Source organism: Dama dama, chromosome 22 (assembly GCF_033118175.1).
Source record: "Dama dama isolate Ldn47 chromosome 22, ASM3311817v1, whole genome shotgun sequence".
Lineage (NCBI taxonomy): Eukaryota > Metazoa > Chordata > Mammalia > Artiodactyla > Cervidae > Dama > Dama dama.
Window position 1 is genome coordinate 40,550,095 of NC_083702.1, and position 22,974 is coordinate 40,573,068.

Here is a 22,974-nt window from a genome sequence, read left to right on the forward strand (position 1 = left end):
TTTTAGGAGGAAAGTAGTTAACAGAAAAGATCTAAAAGAACTAACAGCCAAAACACTGCAAGACAATCAAAAGACTGTCCCTGTTATTATTCTGCTACATGAAAAAGGAAACAGCAAGCCCTCTCTGCAGCCAGTGCCAGCACTGCTCCTGAAATGTTTACACAGCCCTCCCTGGGAGACAGGCCGGGAGCTGTGAGGGACAAGTGTCAGATCTGCTGCTGCTTCCAGGCTCAGCAACCTGAGGGGGGACAAGCAGCTTTTCCATCAGAAGTTTCTTATGCCATCTAAACACATTCCCATTCCACTACGTGACTATAAATAAACTGGATTCCCAGTAAGATGGAGATCAAGAGTTTACCTCATTTGTTACCAAGCCGCCTCTTTTGCTTACCAGTTTCTCCTTGCTCTACCTATCTCATTTGTCACTTTTCTTTTTCCATAATGAAAAAATATATATTAATGTCAAACTCTTAAGATTCAAAGCCACTATTTCTTTTCCTATTTCATTGTAATTACTGATCTTACAGAGGATTTTGGTTTTTTAAAAATTCTGTTAAGTACTAAGTATTTAATTTTTATCCCTCAAAGTAAACACCTAGGTAGACAACTCCATATTATTTATTCATTCACTCCTTCAACAGTTCTTCACAGAGGTCATCACAACTGTCTTACTAAATCAATGGCAATGACTTGAACAAAAGAAAATCTTACGTGTTTCTCAGATTACTGCTCAGCTCATTTAACCACAACACCTTAGTAAAACGATCACTGTGGCTTCTAATTGGTGATCAGAAATCAAAACTTCTATTCTTATTTTAAATTCCACCCCTCTGGGATAACAAATGCTTGTTACAATCCTCTACCTACTTCAGTTTTTAAATTGAACATACATTATTTTTATAATTTAAAAGCCATATGTTTTTTTAAAAAAACACTTTGTCTTTTATTATCTCAAGACAATTGTTTTGCTTATCCTCACTTTGGTAGGATATTCAGTAGCAGGAAAATGCCATGTAAACAAAAGTCCAAAAGCTTCATTATTATAAATCCTTTGGACAGCGTGTAAACAGACATTCTTCAGAAAATGTTTGAAGATCAAATGCATAGTTTTCTGGATAATCTTGAAGACAGTATGTAAAACAATAATAAAATACACAAACAATCAACAAACCTTTATTTTTGACACTAAATTTACCCTCTTTCCAAAAACAAAACAAAAACTATCACATTAACTACAAATAAGTAGCAAAACTAAATGAGTTTATCTCTTTTTGTCTGTGCCTGATTTTCTTCCTTCTCTATTTTGGGCATCTGGCAAGGTGTCTAAAAAGTATTTACTGTAAGATTAACAGGTGAAAGCATTGATTCTCTCTGGAAGTATTTGATTTGTTGCTCTTGTATAACACTCTCCAAATACAGATTTTTAACTTCTCATGCCTAAAAAGACAACAATGGAGAGCAAATAGTTGGGTCTCCCTTGGTTCCCTTAAGCTAGAAAACTTGAATTTTAAGTCTCTCCCTAAATAAACACTGTTACTGTGTGACACTTTACTCTGAAGGGGGAAAAAAACATATTTAGTCATATATACATCCACAAAACTCTAAAGTTCCTATTAGAAAATATATAATACTTTGGACAGAAAAAAACAAACTTTTTAAAGAAAAAATATTTATAAAAGCTCATGCCCACAATTAAATCTGAATGTTCGCCTCAATTCTAAGAACATCTTTTAAGGAAGCTTAAAGCTTTATGTTTCTGTGTAACGAAACCTAAATCTGGGTGGACTGGTGAAAAGCTCAAAGGCCCATAATCTCGTCACAAAGCAGCAGGGTCAGAAGGCAGAGGTCAGTGAACAGGGGAACAGGGTGCAAAACAGTTCCCACACTTGAGAGGAGCCTATATCTCATTATTTCAGAAGACATTAAAAAACTATTCAGTCACACACATTAAAATAATACAACCATTTCCTTTAAGTCCCAGAGCAAATCTGAAATTTTATGAAAATATTCCTTATTTTTAAGAGCAAGGAATTTAAGAAGTTACTTCTTTCCCCGACATTGAAAAAACACCAATCCCTCACACTCACAGGCCCATGCTTCAGCTGCCCCTCTAAGACTGACTTTCAGATAAAAGCTGTCACCTGATCTATTCAACAGGGTTCACTGGGGCACAGAAATAAATACTAAATATACATACATGTCAACAGACATTTCACAGCAAGGCTTCTACTCCCTAATGATTCAACAAAATATGTCTACTTCTTGACCTTATGGCCACATTCAGAAAAAGCTACATTTTTATTTCAGTTACAGGAGATTTCATTCCAGGGAAGAGTGACTACGATTCTGTTAAACTTTCAGCAGGTGTGACATTTGTACAGGAGACTCTGTAATGACTTCTTTCACACAATTACTGTGGGAACTCCAGGATCTAGGGCATCTGTCTGGATATCTGTGTACCATTTATCATACTCCAACCACAAAACTGTGTTCCAGAAGACAGGGTAACAGTACCAGATCAGCAAGATCAGGAATAGAAGATTTCGGAATAATAAGTAAGGTTTTAACTTTTTGTTTTCCATTACCTTCCACCCTCTCTACATACATACTTTACCTCTCTGCCCTGTGGCTCCTTCTACCAGGGACAAGACAGCTTACTAGTGCTTCACAGTAAATGAGACCTCTCAATCCTTCACTGTGAGGAATAAGAAAGATTTTACGTTCGAGCCCACACAGCTTTCAGGTATTTATTTAAAACAGAATTACAACAGGGCTGCCAATGGAAAAATAAGCACTGCCAGACAGGAGTGAGAACAACTAAACAAAATAACCTATTTTGGCATAATCAAATCACCTCAATGGTACCAATGCTTTTGTTTTAATAAACTGTGAAATCACGGTCACTGTTCTAACGAACAATGGCACAAAGCGAACAGTCAAGTACCAAAGCTCATTTCCCTGGAGCTGAGCCAGAATATTTAAAAATCTGAACAAAAGTTTATTTATTCGGAAAAAGAACATACCTGACATAGATGGGGAAATATTTTTAAACAATTTATTATCTTGTTACCCCAGCCATTTAAATTTCCTTAAAAGTTAGGATTAAACTTAAAATGAAGCAAATTAACCAAGAAAGTAAAACAAAACGTGGTGCTAGAAGTGCATCATCCATAAACTTTAAACATATGTTGTGGTTTTTAGTCACTAAGTCGACAAGACTCTTTTGCAACCCCATGGACTATCACCCCCTGCTCTGTCCATGGGCCTTCCCAGGCAAGAATACTGGAGTGGGTTGCCGTTTCCTTCTCGAGGGGATCTTCCCAACCCAGGGATCAAACTCAATCACAGTCCTAAATTCCTACTGCCCAAACTACTCTTATTAAAGTCAATACATTATTCTCATGGAATTCCAGTTGATATGTTGGTGTTGATTCTTATAACAGGGAGGACTTCCAGGAGTTTGTGATGGACAGGGAAGCCTGGCGTGCTGCAATTCATGAGGTTGCAAAGAGTCAGACACAACTGAGCGACTGAACTGAACTGACTGAATGGGATGATTATGAAACAATCATGTTTCATCTGCCTATAGGGACATGATCTCTGTTATTTTAGTCCTGGGAGAAAAAAATATATAATTTTAATATAGAGAAAGACTGTTGATCTAGCAGACTGTCCCTGTTTTCCCAAAAGACTATGAGGGAAGAAAAAGGAGGGAAATGGAAAGGATACTAGAAACAAAAAGTATGAAACCTGAATAGCTGTGGGAAATAAGAACTCCTCCCTGGGAATCCCCTGGCAGTCCAGTGGTTAGGACCTGGTGCTTTCACTGCTGGGCTGGAGTTCCATCTTTGGTCAGGGAATAAATATCCCACAAGTCACAAAGTGAGGCCAAAAAAAATAAAATAAAAACTCCTCCTTGTTCTGCTAAGGATGAAGGTAACTGGAGGATTCAGTGAGACCTCAGAATTTCTTCCCTATGAGATTTTAATGACAATTAAAAATTATGCCAAAAAAAAAAAGCTTCTCCCCATTATTACGGACAAAAGAACCAAAAGAGCAAGCTGTGGCTTCATGAGGACTAAAGTGAAAATAAGGGTGATCTCTGAAGAATGAATTGGGGGGAAAAAAGTACAAAAACCTGGCCTGTGAGCAAACTTGTGCCATGATGACTATCTGAAACTTAATTTAGATACCAGTTCTACATGATATTTCTTCAAATTATAGAATAATTTTCTGTGTTAAATAAATGACAGTATGCGTGTCCTGTACTAGAAAAGAGGGAGATAAAGAGGGGAAGAAAACAAGATCTTCGTAGCAGAAACCTGGATTCTTTCGGCCAGAGCACCAGAAAATTATGCAAGACAGATGGACTTACATCACAAGGCCTCTGGGATATAGAAAAAAAGTTAAAATATCTCTAAACTGGGTTTCAAATTTAAAACCTAGAGGTCTACAAGCTGTATCTAAGGGTTCGGCCTACTAGTCCACAGCAGGGTTGAACTTAAAAAATTCTACAACTCTAAAATTATAATTATACCTCATATTTTTATCCTATAGTTTAGAAAGCTCTTTGGCAAAACACTGTCACATTTCATAATTGAGAAAAGTATCGAGAAATAATCTAGATCAGCATGAAGAGTTCAAAAACATACTCCCATATGTGTCCTTGAACTATGAATAATCTTTTAAAAAAAATCTACATGGAAGGGAAGCAAATAGACTACTTTTGCAATGGTATTCCTAATAGAATAGGAATATGTGAAAACTGTTCACAGCTCATGAATAACCAGCTTGGCGGTAGCATAACAAGATAGATTTCCTATCCTGTGTGGGGCTATTCACAATTGCTGGCATAGTGCATGTAATGCCAACTTTCTCTTCCACCACTTAATAAAAGCACATAGGAATGGAAGTGAGAATGACATCATTAGAGGGCGGATACTGAATTAACTCCACTTATTTAAAAACACCACTTAAAACCTCAGCATTTCACCTATGTTTTATTGATTAATTTTTCGCCACGCTGGGTCTTCACTGCTGTCAGTAGGCTTTCTCCAGTTGCAGCAACCAGCGGTTACTCTGCTGCGTGCAAGAGCGTCTCACCACAGTGGCTTCTCTTGTTGCGAAGCTCTGGCTCTAGACTACATGCTCAGTAGTTGTGGCACACGGGCTTAGCTGATCCATGGGACATGAAACCTTCCTGGACTAGGGATCAAAGCTGTGTCCCCTGCATTGGCAGGCGGATTCTTTATCAATGGACCACCAGAAAGTCCTCAACTATTATTAATAATTGTGACCCAATTCACAGCCGCCAGGCCTGGAAATATGTCACCACCCAGCAGCTGAGGACAGCTGGTCTGGAGGACTTGGAGGGGCAGCAGGGCACAGTGGAAGAGGCCACCAGGATGCAATTCCAGCTTTGGCCTTCATTGTCTCTGTGACTCTGGGCAGCAACTCACCAAAGCTCAGCCTCCTCGCCTATAAAGTGATGATAGTAATACATTCAAGTTATTGTGGGGATTCAAGATAATGTTTATAAATCATCAACCACAGCTCATGGCCCAATAAACATTAACTATTTTCATAGCTTCGTTATATAAAGGGGATTTCCTGGAGCTACTTCTGACTTAATGGTGCTAGCATGTATCTTTGAAAGTCATTAAAAAAAAAGCATTATTTCAAACTTAACTTTCTACACCAGTGATGTATAAAAATTTATGAAAGGAAAATAAAAGGCACTAACTTAAGAAATCCATTAATTAAAAGTTACAATATTTAATTCAGAAAAAGTTAGTAAAAATCATGGATTCTTGGGAAAAGTGCAGTAATGAAGGGGAAAGCAACTGTTTCATATTTTTCTAGCCTCATGATGTGCTGTCTCAGCAGTACATAAAACATTTCCATTTTTATTTCTAGAACTCTCAGTTCTTATCTCCTCACACTAAAACAGCTATCCTTGCATTCTGTTTGAAAAGTAGTGTAGAATACAGCCTCATACTGAAAATTTCTGGACTCTCTGGCTAAGAGGTTATTAAATCTTAAAAAGTCAAGTCTCAGGCAGAAGAGAACATTATACAAAGTACAATAAAAACAAAATATAAATGCGGAAAAATTACAAAGGATTAAACTTTATAGAAAAAGAAAACTGTCCTGGCTGACCAGGCCCAAAACCGATGTGCATGTCCACAAAGGAGGAAATGAAACGCAATTTCCTGAAGTATCCCTCTAAAGACACAACTGAAGTTATCAGTGTTCTTTCATACAGCCACTTTCTGAAACTTCAAGAACACTACTTACCATTTATGTGTTCATCACTCGGCACTAGTTTAGAAATAAATAAGACATGTTGTCTGCTTAAGAGGAAAAATCCTTTGATACCTTGCTGGTATCTTCATGCTTGCTTAAAATTGGTGTTTACAAAAAAGTTTATTAATTTTATTTACCTATCATAGCTTATTTCAAGAAGAAAGGAATAGACTAAAAATATTATAAACATAAGAAATTTTAATAGCTTTCCACAAAGCTGACATAGACCTTTTAAAAGATTAATCATTCTTCTATTCTCTTGCATCTTTATCAATTTCAAGTTTCCCATTTAAAAAAAAAAAAAAAGCTAGTCCACTTTAGAGGTTAAAAAACCCACAAATAAACCAAATATACTAACTTTTATTATTGGTAACAAAAAGAAAAGTTCTATATTTATCTATCTCAAGTGATTTCATTCATTTATTCAAACAATCTAGTCACTGGGTGAAAGTGAAAGCAAAAGTTGCTCAGTCATGTCTGACTCTTTGTGACCCCATGGACTATACAGTCCATGGGATTCTCTAGGCCAGAATACTGGAGTGGGTAGCCTTTCCCTTCTCCAAGGGATCTTCCCAACCCAGGGAGCAAACCCAGGTCTCCCTTATTACAGGTGGATTCTTTACCAGCTGAGTCACAAGGGAAGCCCAAGAATACTGGAGTGGGTAGCTCATCCCTTCTCCAGCGGATCTTCCAGACCCAGGAATCAAACTGGGGTCTCCTGCATTGCAGGTGGATTCTTTACCAACTGAGCTATCATGAAAGCCCATCTCAAGTGATTTCATTCATTTATTCAAACAATCTGCCCTCTAGGACCCGACAATCGAATGGGAAATATTGACATGCCAAGTACAATATACCTGGAAATAAATAATGTGGAAATAAAGCAGGGAGACTGCAAGGGTTGGGCAGGCATAGAGAGGAAGGACACAACTTTATATAGGATGGTCTGGGAAGGCTACTCTGAGAAGGCAACACTTATGCAAAAACCTGAACAGGAAGAAGTCAATCTTGCAAAGATGTAGGGCTACCCTGTGCAAAGGGTGGCTACCTGACACATGTGGTTACTGAACACTTGAAACATGGCTACCAAACACTTGAAATGTGGCTAGTCCAATTGAGATATTCTGTAAGCATGAAATACACACTGGATTTTGAACATTTTCTAAGAATAAAAGAACGTGAAATATCTCACGAATAATTTTTATGTTGATTATGTGTTGAAATAATCTAGATATATAAATAAAATATATCATTAAAATTAATATTACCTGTTTCTTTTTACTTTTCTAAATGTGGCTAGAAATTTTAAAACTATAAATGTGTCTCACATTATATTAATAATTATAATGGACCATGCTCGTCTAGGGGAAGAGGTTCTAGGGAGAGAACAGAAGATAAACATGCCATGAGATAAGAAGTTTGCCATGTTTAAGAACCTTTAAGAAAACCAATGCAACAGGAAAGATTGTTCCAATCAGAAAAGTTTGGAAAGACAGGCAGAGAGCAGATTATGAAGGGCTCTGCCAACCAGGGTGAACAGACTGAATATCTGTGTCCCACCCCCCTAATTCCTATGTTGAAATTTAATCCCTCATGTGATGATATTTGGAGCTTGGGCCTTTGGGACGTGCTTAGGTCACGAGGGTGGAGCCCTCATGAATGGAATTCATACATAATCCTTATAAGAGAGATCTCAGACACACCCTCACCCCTTTCACACAAGACAGACATCTAGGAACCAGCAAGTAGGAACTCATCAACACTTCATCTACCAGCACCTTCATCTCGACTTCCCAACCTCTAGAACTGTCAGAAACAAATTTTTCTTGTTTATAAGCAACCCAGTACATGGTATTCTTTTATAGTAGCCTGAATAAACTAAGATACCAATAAAGAATCTGAATCTTGATCTGAATACAAAGACAGTTACTGAAGAATTTTAAGTGGAAAAAATTATTCTAAGATCCCACTGGCTATTTTATGGAGAACTGGCAGTATCATCCACACTGCTGGAATACAGACTTCTAGAGATTACTTAACATGGTCATTTCAAACAGAGATCTCTGGATTTCTAAGAGTCCATGCAGATAACAACTGAGTGCGCATGAACTAACATTTCAAAAAGCTTACTAAAAAACTGCACAACACAGACTAACTTATTTTCTTCCATTCCGTGTGGCTGAGATTATAATTACTCATCAATCCTCATGTGAAATATGGGGTATATTCAGTCTTCATGTTCTATGTCATTTAGGATTAACTTTTTAAAAAACTGATACACTTAGTTTTTCATTCAAAAACAATTTCCAACCCATAAAGACAGGAGTGGCAAATTCAGAAACCAAGTACCTCATTTAACACCTTCAATACATATAAAAACATGTGAGACCCACAGCTGTCCTAAATAACAGACCCAGAACCAGATTCTCAGCTTCTGACTGTGCGTACAGCTTTAACAATTGTACTGACAGTCACACCAGCCAAGGTTTCACAAATAAGCAACATTCTTTTTAAAAACTATAAACTTATCTAAGGACAGGTAATTTATGCCAAGAAAAGATAGGTATAAAATCCAATAAGAAGGACAAAAGGTTTAAAATTTTTTGGAAGTAGTATTTTTATTTGTGCAGTAAATACCTTACACTTCCATTATATCTTATATTCATTAATAAGAACAGGAGTAGTATCAAATATATACTGTTTTTTTATTTTTGTTTTGATAAATGAATAAAAGAATACATGCAGTGCTGCCTGCAAGGAGACAAGCCAGGCCAGGTCTTAAAAGGTAATAAAGACTAGTCTTCTCCTTCTTAACACCTTTTTTTCTACAGAGGTGTTAAACAATAATCACATTTTATTATAAGGTTATCTATGTAGGGTACTGGCAGAATTTATAACCTGTGTGATACAGTATGTATTATGAAGGAGGCATCGAATGTAGAGGTTACAAGCATGGACGGATCATGTCAGACTTTTAATTCAGGCTTCTCACTTCTTATATGAACCTAGGCAAAGTACTTAAATTCTCTAGCGTCAGTTTCCTCATCTGTAAAATAAAGAAAATAATGCCATCTCCTAAGGGTGTTGTCAGGATGAAATGAGGTAATAGTTATGAAGCATTTAGCCAGTGCTTAGCATGCAAAAAGTTATTTTATTATTGCTATTTTGTTGTAGATTCTTTCAAAACAGTGACTGTCACCTATATACTCCTCAATGTGGCACACTCTAAGCATTTAACACTGAAAAATTAATCCAAAGCATAAAGGCTAGCTATGGCTTTACCAAAAACAAAATTTAGGTCATTATTAATCAAAACTGTTAAGGATTTGGACATATGGCACTTGTTTCCTAAAGTACCTATTTTTTAAAACTGAAGTATAGTTGACTGAAGTACCTTACGTAGGAACTGCCTCTACCCTCTAACAAATTATAGAAGAAAATGTTTTCTTCCATATGGAGTTCAATGGAAATTATGACTAACAATGCATTGTATTCTAGACATTTACTTCTATTACTCCAAGAGTGTCTGTGACCAGAAGTGGAAATGCAAATCAAAGAATATACTCAGGGATGTCAGGACAGTCTGTCTCAACTCCTCAGCACTGGATATTATGTACGTGCCCTCCTCCAGCCTCCTTTTTATCTTCTCGTCCCCTTTCCTCCCCTTTCTCTTACTATTTCTCCTCCAAAGACACTTATGTTCCTCCGTCCTCCCCTCTTTCCTAACCATCTCATCTTTTCTGCTCTTCTGAGCTCCCTATGCTGGTATGTCCTGCATGAACCAGGGCAGCAGATGCCTGAGCCCTAGGGTTACCACACGGACGTAGCTGCCCTCACTGCTGGGACAATTTCACTGTAAAGAATTTTATTCCAAGTGGATTTTTAAAATCAAGTATCACTATACCACAGCAATTAGACCTTGAATCTTCTTTGGCCCCATTCGAACGGAAATCGATCCTTGTATTATTCCTTCCCCAGCACCCCAGTTACCAGGCCAGACCTTCCAAACTCCCAAACATCATCTACTGTGGACCAAGGATGTCAGCAAAGTTAACAACTGAGGCACTACCAATTGTGCTCAGATCAGGGAAGCTCCTATCCCACCCAGCCCTGTACGCCTGGCATTGGGTTTTTTTTTTTTTTTTCCATTTATTTTTATTAGTTGGAGGCTAATTACTTCACAACATTGCAGTGGGTTTTGTCATACATTGACATGAATCAGCCATGGAGTTACATGTATTCCCCATCCCGATCCGCCCCCCACTGGCATTGGTTTTTAAAAGACTTTAGCACAGTCTTGACTATGACATTCAGTCTGGATTAAGAGTAACCCTGAAATGCTTGCTGAACCAAGTTTAAGCTCATCTTTTTTTTGAGTTTAAATAACTATGCAGCTTTGTGCATTACAACAACCAAGCTTGGAACTGGTGGTCCAGTAGTTAAGGACTTGCTGCTCTCTCTGCTAGAGCCCTGGTTTCAGTTCCTGGTTAAGGAAGCAAAGTTCCACAAGCTGAATGGCACGGCCAAAAAAAAAAAGAACAACCAGACTTTAGTCTGGTGCCTGTTCTGATCAAAAGGAATCTCTGAGATCTTAAATTCTCAATCTTGGTTTCTCCACTCTAAATGATGTCTAAGGTCCCTTCCAGTACTACTGTGGCATGATACTGTCAGTTTTAATGAAATTTTATATCTGAATTCAGAACATGGTCTCCACTGCCTCTAAGCTCTAAACCACAGCCAAGACACCAAAGCTAAAAATAAACAGCTGGAGGCACCAAGGAAGATCTCAAAACAAAGCAGGGATCTCATCCATCAGACTTCCATATCTATCAGCATTCCTGAATCCAAGATACCATGGAAAAGCTTTAAGAATATTCTGGTCACCACACAATTTTCAGACTCATTAAACACTATGTACAAGGTACTATGAAAGAGAGCAGCAAAGACTTTCCCTCTTGAGGGAAGGAATATTTGGGGGCTTGCACATTTACTTTACTTGGATAAAGGTCTAATTACATCCTTCATTTTTCCACTGCCTAAAAGATCTGTTGCTGTAAATCAAGTCACATAAATTCCTACAGCTTGGTCTTAGAGGAAATGAGAGACATAAAGGAAAATTTCAAAATGACCTACTTCCCTTCACATCAACTAATTCCAGTGACTTCTATTTACACCTCCTTTCTTCTTTATGCAATAGTCAGTCTGAAACATCTTATCTTTAACATCAAAGGAAATTTAAATATTTCTGCTTTAACATTTAAGGAACGTTTTTGTTTATGGATCAAATACATCTTGAAAATACACAGTGAGTAGGAGAAACACAACAGCTAAGACATGGCAGAGAAGAACAACAGGCAATACTGCTGTGTGTGATTGCATGCTAAGTCACTTAGTTGTGTCCGACTTTTTACCACCCTATGGACTGTAGCCCGTCAGGCGCCTCTGTCCATGTGATTCTCCAGGCAAGTATACTAGAGTGGCTTGCCATGCCCTCCTCCAGAGGATCTTCCTGACCCAGGGATCGAACCCATATCTCTTATATCTCCTGCATTGGCACGTGGGTTCTTTGCCACTAGCACCACCTGGGAAGCTCAATACTGCTATATCAGTATACATATAGAGAGAGACACCTCCATAAAATCTCTAGGACTTCCATATTTTAAATTTATATATATTTAAATTATTTTCAGTTGTTAAAAGACCTATATGCAATGAAAGAAGTCTTTTCCAATGTTGGTAAAGCAAAGCTTTACTGGAGGAGTGTCTAAAAAGCAAGCTAGAGCCCAGATCACTGAATTACAAGATCTCATTTCTCATAAGATCTCAGTCTATTTAACTGTTACTTCATCATATGGTTCAAGTTCGTCATTTGATAACAATGACCCACCACCTGCAAAGTGTAAAGTCTAGGAATATGTATATGTTAAGAAAAAGTCTACAAAGCAACTGGTTTATGTTTAATAGAAGTCAATTAAGATCTTCTAAAGGCAGGGTGACAACTTGCTAAGAAACAGTATGATAAAAATAGATTAGTTCCAGAAAAGTAAAATAGAAACCTAACTATCATTAACTTTGAAATTAATGCAGCAAAACAGAAACAACCTTGTGACTAATTTGCTTAATTCACCAGCCTTATTTCCTGATCCCTAAATGTAGCTCTGTGGAAAAAGGTAAGAACTTAGTAGTTGGGTTCATGATACTACCTTCTCTTGTTTTCCTCTCGTCACACTAGCCGCATTTCTTAAACTCCTCGGTTGTTTCCACCTCATCCTTCTTACCTCAGAATGTTCCAATATCCCCAGGACTCAATCCTCAAGCCTCTTCTCTTTTCTATCTATATCCACTCCCTGGGTGACAACACCCAACTTCAAGGCTTTCAACTTACACCTAAAAATAAAGTTAGGGGCCCTGACAGATGTCTTGCCTACTTGGTATTTCTATCTGAATGTCTAATGGGCACCTCAAACTTAATATGTCCAAAGCTAAACTAATCTCCAGCCAGCTTCTCCATCAGTCGTCCAATTTCTGTAAACAGGTGCTTGTAATTGTTTAGGGAGAAAATCCTGGAGTCATTTTTTTTTAATCATTTTCTTTTATTATGAATACCATACCCAATTCATCACGAAGTCCTGCTGGCTCTACCTTCAAAATATACTCAGCTTCTAACCACATAACTTGGTTTAACCCCCAACAACTTTCGTCTCAAAGAGTGAAAAAGAGTCTCCTAACTGGTCTGCCTCTTGATATAGTCTAGTCAACATGGCAGCCACAGCCATCTTTTTAGAAGACAGATCAGATCTCAATACACTGCTCAAAGCCTAGTGATATGGTTTCCCATCTGTAAGTCTAACAGTCTATGAAGCCCTACTTCTTCTCAATGACAACAGCTATTACTCTCCTTCTTACTCGGTATCAGTATGGCCTCCTTGCTGTTACCACAAAACTAGGAACTCTTCCACCTCAGGTCTTTGCACATGCTGTTTCCTCTGCCTACAATGCTGTTCCCTGAGACAATCCACATGGCCAGCTTCCTCAGCTCCTTTAGGGTTCTTTTCAAACATTACCTTATCAGTGAAGCCTTCCCTAACCATCTTATTTAAAATCATTACAACCCTACAAATTTCATCATTCTGTTGGCACTGGCCTACTCTCATCTCCCAGATGTATTTTTCCTCACAGCACTTAATAACCTCTGACAAAATTACATACGTTTATTATTTCTTTACACTACAATGTAAGCTCTATGATGGCAGTGATTTTTTTGACTGCTTTGATTACAGCTGAGCCCAGCGCCTAGAACACAATCTACACCTAAAGGCTTTCAAAACTACTTACTGAATGAATACATTAAATTTTTTTTTTTTTTTTTTTTTTTTACTGTTTTGTTAAAGCCATTTGCACTATGCCCAAACAGACTCAGGTCACACTTACAGGTGTCGTTTTAGCTTTACTAGGCATACAGACTCAATGAAGAAAAAAATACAGGCTTTTTCCAGTCATCAGTAGCCACTGACAGAAGGTCTCCAAGTGACTCAGTGTCATAAATGTTTAGGGAAATGTCTAGGGGGAAAGGAATTCTAGAAACCTAAAATAACCCCTTCACCAATCCTTAAAGAGGAATCTCTCCAAACATTTCTTTTTTCTAACTCCATAACACTTAACAAAGCCATTCTTAAAAGGTACATGAAGAAACGACAGGAATATATAATTACACACAGCCTGGTACTCATCTATCTTTTCAAATAAAATTTTTAAGTAAAACTAGACATAGATTTTGTTGAAAATGTTTTGCTGTGAAACTGACTTAAGATATTCATTTAGCCAAGAGGTGAGTTGGTGGGTATTGTTCTAAAGGCTGAACAGTCCTGTTTACTACTGTTTATTATTTAATACATTCTTCACAGTCACTCCCTCCCCGCCAAAAAAGGAAAACACACACACACACACACACACACTGGTGCAATCAAGAATGCTATGTCCAAAAAAGCTGTTCTGAAAGGCTATGACCTAAGTGTTTAACACTGACACAGATAAAGTTCAAGCGGTAGATGTCACTTGTCTCACACGTTAAAAAAAAAAAAAAAAATCGAGATTCAGAATCCAAGAAGGCAAGCAGAAAGAAATAGGCGTGCAAAATGAAATCAGTCATTTCTCCCTAGGCTCCTCCTGACACTGCGCACACACCCCTGCCCCCTCCACCGCCAGCCTTTAACAGCCCCCTTTCCAGAGGCTGCTCCCCAGCTCAGCCCCGCAGTGCGCCATCAAATAATGAGTCAAGAGGACGCACGATGCCCCTCCGGGAAAACCCAGGCAGCAATACTCGGTGCACCCAGCTGAGTGGAAATGTCTACTAACTACTTAAACTCGGAACGCTATAGGCGGTATCAACAAAGCATCGTCCTAAGTCCCGAGGTTCAAAGATCTTCGCCAGCCCCCGCGATACTGCCAAATCGACAGGATTCCAAAAGGTGACTCCACCGTCAGCGCAGAACCCGAGGCCGGAGGCGGCGCAGACCGCGAACACTCAAGGATGAAGTCCAGTCAGCCTCCCGCCCGGCGCTCGCCCCGCGGGCCGCCGCCGCCGCCTGGGTGGACTCCGGCCCCGCGGCCCCGCGGCCTCGGACACCCCCTCCCCGAAGGGTCGGGGCGCCGCGTCACGTGCAGAGGCTGAAACTTCGAGGTCCGGGCTGAGGGTGGGGGGCGGGAGCGCAGCGAGGCCGGGAGTTAACGCGCCCGGTGACTCACCGGCCGCCCCCGCGGGCAGCTGCGGGCGAGGGGGCCGGCTTGCGGGCACCCGCGGGCTCAGTAGAGCACCCTGCACGCGGAATAAATAACAATGTCATTAAATCGCTGCCCGAGAGCCTGGCCGGCCAGCGAGCGAGCGCCACCGGGAGCTGACTTTGTCTGGAGCCGGCACCCCGCCTCCCGCGCGTCCCCGCAGCGTCCCCCGCGTCCCTGAGGGGACCCCGCGCAGCCGCAGCCCGGCCTTACCCGCCAGCTCGTCCGGCTCCAGCCCGCTGTCCGCGTCGATCCCGCACAGCACGAAGTAGTGCGCGAAGCGGCAGGCGGCCGGGGAGGAGCCCGAGGCCGGGCCGGGCGCCGCGCCGCTCCCGCTCATCCCGGCCGCGCTGCTCCTGTCGCCGCCGTCGCCTGAGAGGACACGCTGCTGAGGCTGCCGCTCGGGCTTCGGTCTCCGCGCGCCCGCCCTAGGGCGACCCGGGCGAGCCCATGGCCGCGCAGCCGCCGCTCGTCAGCGCAGCCTCGCTCCTCGCTCGGCGCCGGGGAAGCGGCCTCGAGCTCGTGCCCGGTCGGTCCCGCTCCCGGTGCCCGGCGCGGGAGGGGCAGACGGGGGGAGTGTCGCCGTGAGAGGCCCGCGTCGCCGCAGCTGCGCTCGCGAGCTGGGAGCCTCGGCGTCTGGCGCCCGCCGGTCAGCTGAGCGGCGTTCTGGCGGTGGGAGCGCGGGGAGGGCGCGGGCGCGGGCGCGGAGGGGAGGGCGCGCTCGCGAGGGGGCGGGAGCGCGCGTTTCGGCTGTACGTGCGCGCGCGTCCAGCGGGCTCGGAGGGAGCACCGGATGCTGGCGGAATTCGTGCCAGCCCGGCGGCCCGGGCTGCGGCTCAAGGGCGACCCCACACACGCGCCTCCGGCTGCCAGCAAGAGGCAAAGCCGCAGAGGGGATGCTTCCTATCCTGAATTTTTAAAAAAGAAATGCAGCTTGGGGAAAGGTTAACGGCTGCTCCGAAATCATTTCCCACAACGATCTGGACCATCAACATACTTTAAACTGACAAGTGCGGATGTCCATCTTCTTTTAAGATCGTAGTCCTTAAATCCTTCCACCAGCGCTCAACCCCGTTCACAAGCCATCCTTCCTCACCGAATCGGTGCCTACTCAATGGCACAAAGAAAACAAAAAAACCCACTCAATATCCACAAAGCTTTAAGACTTCTAAAATGACCACAGTTATCAACTTCCCCTAGCCGACCCATTCCGTAATTTATCCTGACATTTTCCAGGTCAGTGTAATGTAGTCAAGGCGCTCCAGTTCCCCAGCTCTGTACTCATTTGAACTTATCTGCTCTTCCAGCAGGTACAATCGGCGGCTGATAAGACAAAAGGAATTAAACCCTGAACTCTTCTCTTCACAAGGCTATGGCTTTCTTACTCTGCTCTTTCCTCTGACTTCCCCCTCTTTACAACGACATCACAGATCTTCTCTTACTCCTTTGAAAAGTGAAAAACTAAATCCATACTATCTCCACATTGTCACCCCTTCCACACCACTTCGGTACGCTTTTTTAGGGATTTGGGTATAAGGTACGCGGTGGGGTGAGGGGAGCGTGTGGGTGTGCGTCGTGACACTTCGTAGACACACAAGCAAATACTCCAGGAAGGTGGACTGAGAGACCGAACCTCAGTTATTTGACTGGAAAATGTTCTCCCTGAAAGATATGTATGGAAGTTCAGTGGGCTTCCCAGGGGGCGCTAATGGTAAAGAGCCCCCCAGCCAATGTAGGAGACTAAGGGACAGGGGTTTGGTCCCTGAGTCTGGAAGATCCCTTGGGGAAGGGCACAGCAACCCACTCTGTATTCTTGCCCGGAGAATCCCATGGACAGAGGAGCCTGGCGGGCTACAGTTCACCGGGTTGCAAAGAGTCGGAGTCGACTGAGCGACTGAACACTCACTCAGGTGGCTCAGTGGTTAAGAACCTGCCTGCCAGTGCAGGAGACCCCAGGGACGAAAGCTCCATCCCTGGGTTGGGAAGATCCCTCTGAGAAGGAAATAGCGACCCACTCCAGTATTCTTGCCTGGAAAACCTCATGGAGGAGCCTGATGTGCTACAGTCCATGGAGCACACACATGCGTACCATCATTTACTGTAGCTTGTACCCTCACTTTCTCTTCAGGTTTGAAGTGTAAGAAGAATTAAAAAAATCAGAATGAGCCACAGCCTGGGTAATGCACCTTTAGCTCCTATTGCACCCTGCACTTTTCCTTCAAAACACTTACAATGACCTTTTCTGTGTCTGTCTGCTCCACTGGAGTCAGGATCCTGCTAGGTTCAGCCTGTTTCTATTTTTAGTGTCTAGCAGAACCCTGATCCATCTAGCCCCTCAATTCATGTTTATTAAATGAATGAAAGAAGGGTGGTTATCTCAGTAGTAACAAGTTGTTGATGCTACTAGGAAAATACAGAAACTCTATCTGTGACATATTTATAAACATATGCTAATTTGCTGTTATAAAATGATTGCTTTTTCTCATATAGACAGAACTGAAATATGTAAAACAATTTCACTAATAAGGAGGGGAGGGAATGACAGGATATGTATGTGTTTCTCCTATCTTTGCTGGTAGATCCTTACAGAATGTTTGTTTGATTCTAGATTAATAGAGGACAATAAAAAACGAATTCACTGTTTGAACTAGCCAAGGGATATGGTACTTTTGTTGATTTGAAAAGCAACTGACTTTTTAAAAACTTTTATTTGGCTGTGCCGGATCTTAGTTGTGCTATGTGGGATCTTTCAGTCATGGCTAAAATCTTCCCTAAAGGTTTCAATAGAGTTATCACACATTACAAGGTTAAAACTCTAATTTGAAAATACCTGGGTATGTTCCTAATTATCACATCGAAGCAACACTGTGGTATATTCTGCATTAAGCTGCAATAAAACAAAGTTGAATGAATAACCAAGAGAGACTTCCCTAGCGGTACAGTATTTAAGAGTCCGCTGTGCAATGCGGAGGAAGCGGGTTTGAGCCTTGGTCAGGGAAGTAAGAGCCCACATGCCTTGGAGCACCTAAGCCTGTGTGCCACAGCTGGAGAGCCTAAGACAACAGAAGATCCTGCATGATGAAGATCTCAGTAAAAAAAAAAAAAAAAAGAATTAACTATACATCAATGCACATATGTTTTCCTCTAAAATGATGACACAGAAATAAATTAGCTAAGTGAATAAAATGACTTAAATCTTACAAGTTATTTAAACTGTGTTGAGGAGGGGAGAGATCATATCCCTATTCCCAGGCTAAGATAACCCTTGTTGGTACCATTCTTCCTTTCCACCATGTCGTCTACACATATTCATAACCAAGAGACACAGGATTGCTAAAGAAACTACTCAGAGCCCTAGACATTCCTTCGACCACAGTTTACTAGTAGTCAGAGTCACCATATGTTGTGCCAGGTTAGCAGTAATCAGTTAATTCCTCATTCCTGTGCAGCCTGCAAGCAGCAAACCCTGGCATGGCTGAACCTCTCCACACATAAGTCATCCCCCCCATCGGAGGTTTTACCAGAGAGTCCTTTAGAGATCATTGCTCAAATACTTACAGCATTGCCTTCCATTTTGCTGCTGTTCCTGGTACATATGCTGCCCGACTGGAAACCTACAGTGGAGGCAACAATCCCATAGCACCAAACATGCCAAATAATCACAATTCCAACAAAAGATTCTCTCTTGTGGTAGAATTTTTTTGAGTAACGTTTTCTTCTGCTAGCTAAAAAGCTTTCTGGGAAAATCTTACTGCAATGAAAAATTATTTGGAAAATCAATAATCATATTCCCTCATCATTAGTTTCAGAAAAAGCATTAGTTTATGCCAATAAGAGTTTGGTGGCAGAAATTCCCTGGTGGTCCAAAGGTTGAGAATCCACATTCCAATGAAGGGACACGGGTTCAATCCTTGGTTGGGGAACTAAGATCCCTCATGCCTCAGGGCAACTTAGCCTGTCAGTTCAGTTCAGTTCAGTCCCTCAGTCGTGTCCAACTCTTTGCGACCCCGTGAACCGCAGCATGCCAGGCCTCCCTGTCCATCACCAACTCCCGGAGTCTACCCAAACCCATGTCCATTGGGTCGGTGATGCCATCCAACCATCTCATCCTCTGTTGTCCCGTTCTCCTCCTGCCCTCAATCTTTCCCAGCATCACGGTCTTTTCAAATGAGTTAGCTCTTCACATCAGGTGGCCAAAGTATTGGAGTTTCAGCTTCAACATCAGTCCTTCCAATGAACACCCAGGACTGATCTCCATACTCTGCAATTATTGAGCCCATGCAATCTGGAGCCTATGCTCCACAACAAGAGAAGCCCAAGCACTGTAACCAGAAGCCCCATGCAAGGTACAACTAGAGAATGCCCTTGTACTGCAACGAAGATCCAATGCAACCAAAAAAAAAAAGTAGAGTTTGGAAGCAAAACAGCCAACTCACAGTTTTACATAAATCTGTTTCCACCTTAAACGATGGGTCTAAGATTATAAAAAACCTTTTGTCTAAATCATTATGCTAATGATCTGAGAATATGAAACTAAATAAGACACAATCCCTCTTCTTCAGGAGTTTATAGTCTAGCAGGAAGGAAAATAGATGGGAAAACTTCATGGCAAATAGATAGGGAAACAATGGAAACAGTGACAGGCTTTATTTTCTTGGGCTCCAAAGTCATTGCAGATGGTGACTGCAGCCATGAAATTAAAAGATGCTTGCTCCTTGGAAGAAAAGCTATGACCAACCTAGACAGCATATTGAAAATGAGAGGCATTACTTTGCTGCCAAAGGTCTGTCTAGTCAAAGCTATGGTTTTTCCAGTAGTCATGTATGGATGTGAGAGTTGGACCATAAAGAGAACTGAGTGCTGAAGAATTGATGCTTTTAAACTGTGGTGTTGGAGAAGATTCTTGAGAGTCCCTTGGACTGCAAGGAGATCAAACCAGTCAATCTTAAAGGAAATCAGTCCTGAATATTCATTGGAAGGACTGATGCTAAAGCTGAAACTCCAATATTTGGCCACCTGATGCAAAGAGCTAACTCATTAGAAAAGACCCTGATGCTGGGAGAGGTTGAAGGCATGGAGGAGAGGAGAGGAGAAGGGAATGACAGAGGATGAGATGGTTGGATGGCATCACAGACTCAATGGACATGAGTTTGAGCAAGCTCCAGGAGATGGTGAAGGACAGAGAAGCCTGGCATGCTGCAGTCCATGGGACTGCAAAAAGTTAGACATGACTGAGCAACTGAACAACAACAACAAGGAAGGAAAATATTTTTCAAAACAAATTAAAATACCATTAAAAATAGTAAAAAATAAAATATTGTATACTCCACGTGACACGTTCTATAAATATGTGGGATATAGTGAACAGAAGTCAGATCTTATTAAGGAATCCAGTATGACGCCACGAAAGTGGTCATATTTGAAATGGTCTTATAAGAGAAATAGGAGGTAGAACTGGGAGGGAACATTCAGACACAGAAGAAATGACTGGAGTATAAAAGTGTACAGAGGACAGAAGTTCAGTTGGAGCCATAGCATGAAGAGCCTTGAATGCCAGGCGGTAGGGGTGACTCACTTTCTTGGTTTTGCTGATACCTGAGAGCTCGGCTTAGCTAGCTTTGAATGAATTTAACACAGAATATTTGAAATCAACTAAGCTATCTCCCTCATTTTACAAATGAAAATGTCTTAAGTTCCATGGGATTTTTGTGACTTACCCAAACACACACTGTCAGTGGTGGGACCGGGAACAAAACCAAAGACTGGGTTGTAGACTATTTAAGGCCTTGTCAGCTCTGATGTCTGTGTGTATGTGTGCACACACACTCAGTCATGTCTGACTCTTTGCAACCCCATGGACTGTAGTCCCCCAGGCTCCTCTGTCCATGGAAATGTCCAAGCAAGAAAACTGGAGTAGGATGCCATTCCCTTCTCTAGGGGATCTTCCAGACCCAGGGATCGAACCTGTGTCTCCTGAGTCTCTTGCATTGGCAGGCCAATTCTTTACCACTGAGCCACCTGGGAAGCCCTCTGATGTCTGTAAGTCTATGAAATCTCTCTACCTGAGTTGACTAATCTTTTCCCTCTGTTCTGCTTATGACTTCTCATCAGAGGTCCATTTCAGAGTTTGATTATTTTTTCTTTTGTGAAGAAAATTTTTCAAGCATATGGAAAGACTAGAATAATGGACACCTGTATACCTATCACTTAGTTTTTAAAATTTTTTTGTTATGGTAAAGTCACATTATATAAAATATACTATTTTAACTATATTTAACAGTATGGTTCAGGGGCACTAAATACATTCACATTGTTGTGCAACTCTCACCATCATCCTCCTGAATTTTTCATCTTCCTAAATTGAAACTCTGTCCCCATTGAACACCAACTACCCATTCTCCCTCCCCCGTCCCAACCTCCTGCTTCTACCATCTACCAGGGTACTTTATGATTCTGTGAATTTGACTATTCTCCCGTCACCCAGTTTGAATATTAACATTTTGCCCTTTAATTGTTTTATTACTGAACTTCGTGGGTGGTTAGTCACTCAGTCGTGCCCAACTCTTTGTGACCCTGTGGACTATAGCCCACCAAGCTTCCCTGTCCATGGGATTCTCCAGGCAAGAACACTGAAGCAGGTTGCCATTTCCTCCTCCATTTGACTGAAGTATTTCAAAGTAAATAAGGTACAAGATTAGTCAACATTTTGAATATGTCTGTCGTATCTAAAGTTTCACGTAAATGTTTCCTTACTTTCTCAATGAAATATCTAGACTTTCTTTTCTCCTTTTACCTCACATAAAATACCCAACATTAGTTCCTTTTCATCATCTAGTCCTGTTCTTTCTCTTTTTCCCAATAATACTTTAGTAGATTTATGTGTAATTGTTTTCTCGGGACTGCCTCCTTCTGAGAACCTCCTTCCTTTCATTCCAACCAAATTGCTCTCTCAGGAGCTACAATGATATTCTACAACGCCACACACATGTGCGCGCGCGCGCGCACACACACACACACACACACACACACACACACACTCCTCTCAGAAGAATTGATTGGTCTAGAAGAAGGCTTATGGCTCAAGCTGGGTCAATAAGCGATTCCCCATTGGTTTTGGACTTAGGGCCCAGAGAGTTGAGGTGATCTCTCTGCAGATGGCCAGTGTTGTAAGCTGAAAACCTCAGGAGATACCAGTGGTCATGTTTCTGTTATGTGAAGAAAAATAGTCTGCAGCGAGAGAGAAGAATGAGACTGACACCCAAGACAGAGAAGACAAATTCAGCAAACATCCTCTATTGTTATTGTGAATTTGACATTTTTTTTTTTTTTTTTTTTTGCCTAAGGTAATTTAAGTTTGGATTCTGCCACTTGCAGCCAAAATTTGGCCTGGAGAATGTTGATAGGAAGAATTGGGCAAAACCTTCAGGCTACCCCAGGCTAAAAAGTATAAAGACTTGTCTACACATCCACTCAGCCCCTGATTCAAAAGCTATGAAGAGAAGCTCTATTTCTGTATGTTTTAAAGACCTCTGTGTGTGTGCATACTAAGTCACTTCAGTCGTGTCCAACTATGTGCAATCCTGTGGACTGCAGCCTGCAAGGCTCCTCCGTCCATGGGATTCTCCAGGCAAGAATACTGGAGTGGGGGATCTTCCCTCACTCCAGGGGATCTTCCCAACCCAGGGATCGAACCTGAGTCTCTTAACATCTCCCCACATTGGCAAGCAGGTTCTTTACTGCTAGCACCACCTAGGAAGCCCTCAAGATCTCTATATAACTATAAATACATAAACCTATAGAAACTAAGTGTACCTTATCTATCTACTTCTTGAAACAATAGCAAACTATATTTAAAATATCATAGATTTATTTCCTCAATTGTTGATAGAT

General features: G+C 41.4%; 1 protein-coding gene across 4 annotated transcripts in view; it reads right to left on the reverse strand.

The window, feature by feature from the left end:
* Window positions 1–15,424, reverse strand: part of DENND5B (DENN domain containing 5B) — a 212,454-nt gene extending 197,030 nt beyond the window's left edge. For all 4 annotated transcript variants that reach the window (XM_061125229.1, XM_061125230.1, XM_061125228.1 and 1 more), the window contains exon 1: window positions 15,298–15,424. In XM_061125229.1, the coding sequence (XP_060981212.1) occupies window positions 15,298–15,424 (127 nt within the window). The remainder of the gene's footprint in view (window positions 1–15,297) is intronic.
* Between the last annotated feature and the right edge of the window lie 7,550 nt (window positions 15,425–22,974).